The sequence below is a fragment of the Castanea sativa genome, chromosome 9 (genome assembly GCF_040712315.1).
Source record: "Castanea sativa cultivar Marrone di Chiusa Pesio chromosome 9, ASM4071231v1".
Classification (NCBI taxonomy): domain Eukaryota; kingdom Viridiplantae; phylum Streptophyta; class Magnoliopsida; order Fagales; family Fagaceae; genus Castanea; species Castanea sativa.
Genome location: NC_134021.1, coordinates 13,421,236 through 13,431,092, shown reverse-complemented (window position 1 = coordinate 13,431,092; position 9,857 = coordinate 13,421,236). Strand labels below are relative to the sequence as shown.

The following is a 9,857-nucleotide window of genomic DNA, read 5'->3' as shown; positions in this document are numbered from 1 at the left end:
TAATTATTTGCAGATTTCTCTTTATTTATATATATATATATATATATATATATATATATATATATATATATATATATATATATATATATATATTCAGTATTTGTTTATTGCTTTTGTCTATCATATCTATTTGTGGTATTGTTTATTCTGAGATCTATGTATGGTTCCTTTTACTTTATCACAAAAGTAAATTGTCGAAATATAACCAACACTTCTCCTCGTTCCCTTCTTTCTCACTCCATTAATCTTCAAAGTTAGTGGCTCTTCCTCATGTTTCTAATATATTTTTGTTTCAATTTTGAGCAAATTCTCAAAATTAGTTTATCTTTACTTAAAGACTTTGTTTTGGCGGGTTTGCAATTTAAAGATAAATTGGACAAGCACAAGGCAAAGAAATCAAGGCTACATTTAGTTATTAAAGTTTAAATGGATCCCTAGAAATGACAGGGAAGCAACATGTTATCGAGAAAACAATGATCATCATTATTATCCAGCAAAAAATATTCTCTACGTTTTTCTTGTAGGACCCTTCATCTGAATTAGCAAAATGAAGAGGCACTGAGAACTGAAAATATTATTATTTTCTAAACAACCTCCATTGCCGCAGGCACAAAGCACTTGAAAAATCCATAAGCTCTATGCTTGTATACATATGTGGTCAAGAAGACTCTATACTTTTGACAAACTTCTTAGCCTGTCATGAAGAAGAAAAGCAAAACAAAGAAGAAAAGATGAGCAAGCTTTCCCAGAAGCACACTTTTAAATACAAAAATATACATAAAAAGAGAGAAGCTTGTTCTTGCATTACTGCCGTCCCCTGGTTCAAGAGGCAATAGAAGATCTCCATGAACAAATTCTCTTAATTTTATTTTAATGTTAATACAGAAGAATCTAAACCCCCAATTACTGATATGGGCTTTTTGATCCTACTACAAATTATAATATCTTACTGCCGAAGCGGAAATTGGAAACCAGTGTATGAGCATTCGCGAGAACATGCAAGACACTTTAAAAGAGGGAATTGCAAGTATCAAAATCAAAATATATAGATTGCAATTTTGTACCTGCTCTAATGTTAGAAACATGATCACATTCCAAGATCCCAGCCGACCAAAATTTGGGATAAAGCCCTTGTAAAAAGCCAATGGTCCCTGCAGAGTGTTAAAATGCTAAGTTTAACATTGATATGGAGCAAGGCCCTCCAACTAACAGAATAATTTCTCATGTAATGAAAACTTAGAAATTAAAGAGAGATCTTTAGTTTTCTTTTCTTTTTTACCTTTATATTTTTAATCACAGAAGCATTTTTTTTTAATATAAGAATCAAGGAAGAATGTAATAATGCAATGCAAACCTTCCACTTCTCTTCTTTTTTTTTTCTTTTTTTTTTTTCTTTTCTGGTAATGAATTATGATTCAAGCATCAATGTGAACAGACTCAAATCAATTTGCAGTTACCATCTCACACACAATGACCCCACAAGAGGAGCATTAGCAAAAAGGCTAAATGACATCAGAAGTCACCAAATTTTATGTCACACTTTTGCAACTTTCTATAGGTTGCAGATGTTCCTTTTCTTATCCACACAACCCACTGAATAAAAGAACGAGTTCTATTAGAGTCAAAGAAGAGAAAACATACGTCATTCTTCAAAGTTTTGACGAAACAATCAATCGTGCTTTTGTACGCAGAATCTCCCATCATTCTTGACTTAACCTGTCAAAAGAAAACCATTAAAGCAATTAAATTTGTCCGACTGAAAACATCAATAGGATGAAGCAACACCTTTACTGCAGCAAAATGAGAAGGCACAAAAAGAGAAAGAGGAAGCATAGTCCTGAACAAGTTGCAAAGTTAACAGGCAACCAACTCAGTCCCTAAAAATAAAAACTAGTCTTGAACCAAACATACTTTCACCTGCACAAAAGTGACCATCTTTCCAACCTTCCATATGGATGCCAGTACTACTTAACAATTTTATAATCACGGCTTAAATTGAAGGCCCATGGTGGTCACACAGGGCACACGCTTGACCCTTTGGCATTTTCAGGTCTCTGCATCTTTGAGAGTAGTATTGACCAGTGTGTGTTGACAGAACCAATGAATGTCTACTACCTTTTTCTCATTTTAAAGACATTTTATGTAAGGATGAGTGGTGGGTTTCCTGTTAAAGTCACCGCTAGGGGAAGCAGCACTGCAACAGACTTTCCAATTGAAGAAGGCAGTGTGTAGCCATGGGCTGTTCATGATGGCACCTAACCAGTGGAACCCTCACTCCAAGACCCTTATCTGACCACTCCATCTTCTCAATTCAGAAACCAAAAGCTCAGCCCCCATCTGCATCCCAAGACAAGTGTAACAAGTATTTCGACGTTTATGACACCTATTCTCTCTTCCCGCAACATAAACTCTATCATTGCTAATACTCTCTTAGGACTGTATTATTCTCTTTCTGGTTGTAGTATTACTTAATTTGGTGGGTATTGTACTGGGACTGATAATATTCCAATATGGAATTGGCTCAAAGATGATGGATAAATTTTCTTAATCACAGGATTCACAGCTTGAATAGAAGTTTTAAATCATCACACAGTTATAGTAACAACGACAACATTATAAGAATGGGGGTGATGGAATCCACTGTCGACATGCTACATGTTCACTGACACATAGGAGGGATTCCCATGTTAATATGTAAAAGCTGCATAGTCTTATCCTCAGTTAACAAGATCATTTTAATTCTTCATCTTGCATAATAGTTACCAAAGAGATACCACTACAAAGTCCAGTCAACAGCATATCCAAAATCAAAAGCATATCAGAAAGAGATCATATGAGAGTCACAATGCTGCTTAATGTAAATTGACACCATGCACCAAAATATAATAAAAAAACTGTTCAGAAAGAGAACACGTGTGAATGTAGATAGATTACCACATCAACCGGGGAGCCAATACAGACTGCAAAAAACCCTGCCCCAAGACCAGAAAGGAGATGAGTGAAGACATTATCAGTGAACCCTGGAATTTTCAAGATTGTCTGCATTGAAATAAAATACACCAATCGGTTAGGAGTATCAAAAAGAGTTTTACTCTAAAAGACAACAAAGTTTAACCATCATGAGTTTTTTATTATAGAATTTACCTGCTTCACTTGATCATAGCTGGCTAGTTCAGCAGCATTTATAATAGCATTTCGTGCTACATTGGGCCCGACACCAGTCCAAAGAGCCCCAAATCCTTCCTAATAGTTAAGAAAAAATTGAGGAAAAGAGAATAAAATTATCAACTGAAAGGAGACCAAGTGACATTCTTTTCTAATCTCAAAGGTCTGATGCACAACCTGTTTCACAATTGTTGAATAAGCATTTAGAGCTCCACTATAACGCCTTGGCACACCAGGTGGTAATTTTCCTTCAGCTTGAAGTCTAACCTTCACAAGATCAGTTGGATTTGCTACCATAATTGCCAGGGCACCTATTCCATAAGACAAAGATGCATCAAAACAAAAATACTCTCTTACCTAGCAAATTAAAAAATAATAATAATTACAAAAACTCCAACAATGTGCTCACCAGTGGTAAGTCCAGCAAGTATTTTCTTGGACAAAGGAGCATCTCCAACAAAGTCCTTGCCCACATATAAGTTTTTAACCTGTCCAGCAGACAGTTAATATAACCATATCAGAAATCAGCAAGCAAACAAAACATTTCCATTTAGAATAATTCAATAAGCACCGATTTAAAAACTTACTGGTTCATACATCCCAATTCTCAAACCACCAAACAGGCATTGACGATGTAATCCCGGGACAATGCCTTTCCATAGTGCCGCCAAACCTTCTTCCCTCCCAATGGTGGCAACCGTGCCCAGCATACCCTTGTATTTTGGTAAGGTCAATCCATCCCCTGCAACGGGTTTCTTCTGGAGCTGAAGCCTAACTTTTGCAGTGTCCAAAGGAATAGTACAAATCTGCATCAGGTTCAAGTCCATGCAGCTAAATATTTCTTTTATTGGTAAAGTTACACGCACAACGTGCCCAATGGGTTTTGAATCCCGGACCTCACCCTCCAACCCTTCTTATCGTTTAAATAAATGAATTTTTAAAATCAATTGTACCAAAATTCAGCAATTACAACGACAATATCATTAAATGGATTAATCCATCCATTGTAAAATGAGTAAATTGGATTTTCTAACGTCATCAATAATTTAAGCAGATACCAAAACAATAATAGTAGACATTCGCTTAAAAGCCGATGACATAACAAATCCAATCCACTCATTTTACGGTACTTTAAGAACTCCATACTCGAGTTATCCTAAGAGCTCTAAAGGATCCTTGTCTATTATGGATAAACTAAAACACAAAAAAGAGAGTTCAAAAAACAAAATCAGCAAATCTTAGTCATTTCCTACTGAGCTGTATTGATCTCCAAAAGCTCAGAGGTCATGCTTTCTCCAAGCTATGTATAATGCTCAAATTCAACATGGAAATGTGCAAGTGCAACCAATTTGTTTTTAGTGAATCCAATTTCCAATATCTATAAATTGATTTGCTAAACACAGAGTCTCAGATAGCCACATCTCTCACATATCAATGATATTGATAAGAACAAATCATAACTCGCCTTCACAAAATATTTTATAATGATTTTCAAAACGGAACAGCTTATCAAGTTATTTCACTGTTAAAAAAAATTAAAACAAAATTTTAAAATTAAAAAACACACAAACAAACAGTCTTACAGAGAGAGAGAGAAAGCGATCGCAAGGTACAAACTAGAAAATCATTAATTCAATTGAAGGATAATGTTGCTAACTTTTTCACATGCAAAAAAAATATTAATATAATCTATTAAAAATCCAAATATAATTTAATGTTAATGAATAATGAGTGATTTTTTATTTTTATTATAAATTTTTTGAAGTACCTCGGCGAAACAAGCGGCGAAAGCGCTGCTAGCGAAAGTTCCGGCGAAGGAGATATCGGACTTGGACTTGCTATCGGCCACCATTGCGTAAAACGAACGGCGGAGCTAGCTGGCGGAGTATGAGAGAGACAAAAAACAAAACGACTAGTGTTTTTTGTTGCGTGAAAGCAAGAAAAAAAGAGAGAGCGAGAGAAATGAGGGAGACTTTAAATAGACTTATTTATAGAGAGAGTGTTGTATGGGGCAACGGGAATCTCGGGAAAAGGAAAGAAGCGAGTTTGGAAGGTAGGCAGACTCTCTCTCTCTCTCTCCTCTGCTGCAGCTTATTCAGTTTTTTTTTTTTTTTTTTTTTTTAATCTTTCTTCTTCGTCAGCTTTTATTTATTCTTTGTTTTCCTCCCCACTTGTGTGAAATTATTAGCTCCTTGCTTTTTGTTTTTTTTGGGAGGAGTTGCTTTTTGTTTACTTTTGTTTCTTAATTTCTTTCTACTTATTTATTAAGTAAAAAAAGATATGTTAGTTTAATCAAGTGACAATTTTTTTCTCTCTTTTTTTAAGGAATAATTTCCCAATTATTGTAAGTTTTTTGTTTTGAAACACAAATTATTGTAGTTGCAATTAGGGGTGTTCACTAAATCGCATAAATCGTATAAACTGTTTGTAAAATGGCATAATCGCACCACACCGTATGGTGCAGTGCGGTTTATGGTTTTACAATAAGAAAACCGCATAAACCGCACCGCACAACACCCTCTCTATATTAATATATTTAATTATTTTTAATATTAAATATATTATTAATAGTTTAATAACCCTAGTTTTCAAAAAAAAAAAAAGTTTGATAACCCTAGCAAGTGTTAATTAGGAAAGTCAGCTCAAAATAAAGAAAAACTAGCTCAATAGTATAAAACTTAGACCAAAACAAAGGGAAAAATTAGTTTTGGGCTGGGTAAAAAAAACCCAAAATTTGAAAAATATATCAACTTCAAATCATTCAAACTACATCTTATACACCACATCGCATATGTGACCGTAAAAATGAGGTGCGGTGCAGTTATAGTTTTGGATAAATTTTAAACCGCACCGCACTGCACCACATATGTGACTACAAAAATAAGGTGCGGTGTAGTTATGGTTTCAGTTAAATCGCACCGTAAAGTACGGTGCTAAAAATGGCCTCAAACCACATCGTACCGTACCACGAACACCCCTAGGTGCAATCATTGTTTAGTTTACTTCTAAAGTAATGTTCTTCTTCTTAAAAAAATATTTTTTTTAAGTAATGTGATAGATAATACAATTTTTATTTCATAAAATTTTGAAATTGATTGTCATAAATCACAAAAAGTTACAGTTAGTACAACATCAATTTGTAAATATTTTTGTAATAAAATTTAGAATATATTTAGCATTTTCCTTACTTATAATAGTCTATTTATTTTTTACTTTATTTAAAAAACAAATTTATAGTTAATATCTAACCAATAAGTATTAATTCTATTAATAGTTATCAATAGTGTCATAATTCAACTAATACTTCTTGATAATTACAACAGAGATCTTCAAAGTTCACCAAACTAAAAATTGTCTTAGTGCCAAATTAAAAAAAAAAAACCGAAGTTGTACAATTTTATTTGGGTAAATTGCAAATTACACCCCTAAAGTCTAAGGTAATTGGATTTTACACCCTAAAATTTTAGAATTTGAATTTTACCCCCTAACGTTTGGGGGTGTCTGGATTTTACACATTGATGTTTCAAAATTTGCATTTTATCATCTAAATTTTGGGGTGTAAAATCCAAACACTCCCTATCTTTAGGAGGTCAAATCCAAATTTTGAAATATCAGAGTGTAAAATCCAAAAACCCCAAACTTCAGAGGGTAAAATCCAAAGTTTGAAACTTAAGGTGTGAAATCCAAACAGCCCTAAACTTTAGGGGTGCAATTTGTAATTTACTCAATTTATTTTAACCTTATTTTAATTTTATTACTTATTATGAAATTGTTTTGGCAAATTAAAGACAAGACCAATAAAATTTGGGGGTATAAGTTTTTTTTATTAAGAAATACTACGTATACAATATTTTTACAACACTTTTATAAAAATTCCTAAATGACAAGTTGCTATTGACAAGCAAAAATACAATTTAAGTGATGAGTTTAAATTAAAATGAAAATGATGTAGCAAAAATTATATATATATATCACATACTATATAATAAAAGTTTGGCTTAGAAGCCGTAGTTGCACCAAGTGGCTATTCCCACTAATGAGTAAATTAATTTTTTTTAAACCCCATGTTTTGACTAAGGGATAAGATTTAACAGTAATTTATAAAAAAATTAAATTAAATTCTATTCAAACTAAAAATCTATCATTAAAAATTTCTAAACTTAAATCCACACAATGTTTTTGTTGTTGTCCTTTTTCCTGAAATATAATAAAATTTGGGCTTAGAAGTCGTGGCTGGGCCAAGTAGCTACTCTCACTAATTAGTAAATTAATTTTATTTTAAAAAAAACTCATGTTTTGACTAAATGATACGATTTTAAATAATTTAAAACAAAATTTAACAATAATTCAAAACAAATTTAAATTCTATTCGAACTTAAAAGTCTATTATCAAAAATTTCTAAACTTAAATCCTACACAACCCACGTTTTTTGTTTTTTTTTTCCTCAAATATAATAAAAGTTGGGCTTAGAAGCCATAGTTAGGTCAAGTAGCTACTCTTACTAATTAGTAAATTAATTTTACTAAAAAAAATAAAAACAGTCCACGTTTTTACTAAGGGATAAGATTTAACAATAATTAATAAATAAATAAATTATATTCAAACTAAAAATCTATTATCAAAATTTTCTAAACTTAAATCCTACACAACCTATGTTTTATTTTTATTTTTCCTCAAGTTGCATGATTTAATAATAATTTAGAACAAATTTGAATTCTATTTAAACTAAAGGTCTATTATTAAAAAAAATGTTATAAACTTAAATTCCACACAACTCGCACTTTTTTTCCCTCTAGTTGCATCTTATTAAATTAATATTTTATTAGTATATTAAGCTACAAAACTCTTGACTAAGGATAAGACTTAACAATAATTTAATTTAGATAAAGATTTATCATCTAAGTTTTAGAAATTCAAATTCTACTCCAATTAAAAGTTCATTATCAAAATTTTCAAAACTTATGTGTATTCAGCAATGACTTTTCATGGTTGAGTCAAGTGGTTATTCTCCCTAATTAATTTATATATTTTTTATGATATATTTCCTCAATTAAGGGATAATATTTAACAACTATTTAAATTATGTACAATTTTATCATTTAAATTTCAACCAATTTAAATTCTATTCAAACTAAAAGTCATTTATAAAAAATTTATAAACTTAAATCCCACATAAAACCCTATGTTTTCTTTCTTAAAAAAAAAAAAACTCACGTTTGGACTAAGGGATAAGATTTAACAATAATCACATTTTTTATTTATTTTTATCCCTTCAAGTTGCATGATTTAACAATAATTTAAAACAAATTTAAATTATATTCAAACTAATAGTTTACTATAAAAAATTTCTGAAGTACCTCGGCAAAACAAGTGGCAAAAACACCACTAGCAAAAGTTCCGGCGAAGGAGATATCGGACTTGGACTTGCTATTGGCCACCATTGCGTAAAACAAACAGCGGAGCTAGTAGGCAGAGAGAGAGAGCAAAACTACTAGTGTTTTTTGTTGTGTGAAAAAAATGAGAGAGAGAGTTGTATGGAAGGTAGGCAGACTCTCTCTCTCTCCCCCTCCTTTGCAGCTCATTCAGGTTTTTTTTTTTTAAATTTTTTTTTTTTATCTTTCTTCTTCGTCAGCTTTTATTTATTCTTTGCTTTCCTCCCCACTTGTGTGAAATTATTATTTCCCTTGCTTTTTTTTTTTTGGGAGGAGTTGCTTTTTGTTTACTTTTGTTTCTTAATTTCTTTCTACTTATTTATTAAGTGAAAAAGATATGTTAGTTTAATCAAGTGACATTTTTTTCTCTCTTTCTTTAAGGAATAATTTCCCAATTATTGTAGTTGCAATCATTGTTTAGTTTGATTCGAAAGTAATGTTCTTCTTCTTTAAAAAAATATTTTTTTTAAGTAATGTGAAAGTTAATACAATTTTTATTACATAAAATTTTGAAATTGATTATCATAAATCACAAAAAGTTACAGTTATTACAACATCAATTTGTAAATCTTTTTGTAATAAAATTTAGAATATATTTAGCATTTTCCTTAATAATAATAGTCTATTTTTTATACTTTATTTTTAAAAAAAATTTATAGTTAATATCTAACCAATAACTATTAATTTTATAAATAGTTATTAAGAGTCTCATAATTCAATCAATACTTCTTAATGCTTCTAACAGATACCTTTAGAGTTCACCAAACTAAATGGATCAACTAAAAATGGCCTTGTTGCCAAATTATTTATAATAAAAAAAACTGAAGTGATATAATTTTATTTTAACCTTATTTTAATTTTATTACTTATTATGAATTTTATTGGCAAATCAAAGACAAGACCACTAAAAGTTGGGGGTATAAGGTTTTTTTTATTAAGTATATACAATATTTTCATGACACTTTTATAAGAAAATCCTAAATAGCAAGTTACTATTGATGAGCAAAAATATAATTTAAGTAACGAGTTTAAATTAAAATGAAAATGATGTAGCAAAATTTATATATATATATATATATATATATATATATATATATATATATATATATATATATATATATCATATACTATATAATAAAAGTTTGGCTTAGAAACTATGGTTGCGCCAAGTGACTACTCTCACTAATTAGTAAATTTTTTTTTTTAAACCCCATGTTTTGACTAAGAGATAAAATTTAACAATAATTAAAAAAAAATTT

General features: G+C 30.7%; 1 protein-coding gene across 1 annotated transcript; it reads right to left on the bottom strand.

Annotated features, from left to right (window-relative positions):
* Positions 1–385: 385 nt before the first annotated feature.
* Positions 386–5,315, bottom strand: LOC142611174 (mitochondrial uncoupling protein 1). The gene is made up of 9 exons (XM_075783222.1): positions 4,934–5,315; positions 3,753–3,971; positions 3,575–3,653; positions 3,343–3,476; positions 3,145–3,243; positions 2,935–3,039; positions 1,642–1,716; positions 1,065–1,151; positions 386–694 (listed from the first exon to the last, which is right to left on the bottom strand). Exons 1-9 carry the CDS (start codon positions 5,015–5,017, stop codon positions 659–661), a joined length of 918 nt encoding a protein of 305 aa, XP_075639337.1. The 5' UTR covers positions 5,018–5,315; the 3' UTR covers positions 386–658.
* Positions 5,316–9,857: the final 4,542 nt, after the last annotated feature.

What these genes read in the sequence shown, in the direction of transcription:
- LOC142611174 (XM_075783222.1), bottom strand. Translation starts at nt 5,017, where the DNA reads ATGGTGGCCGATAGCAAGTCCAAGTCCGATATCTCCTTCGCCGGAACT. An exon ending in GAATTGGGATGTATGAACCA is followed by an intron (nt 3,654 to 3,752) that starts GTAAGTTTTTAA and finishes TCTGCTGGACAG; the next exon opens with GTTAAAAACTTATATGTGGG. An exon ending in TTGGCTCCCCGGTTGATGTG is followed by an intron (nt 1,717 to 2,934) that starts GTAATCTATCTA and finishes TTCTTTTGACAG; the next exon opens with GTTAAGTCAAGAATGATGGG.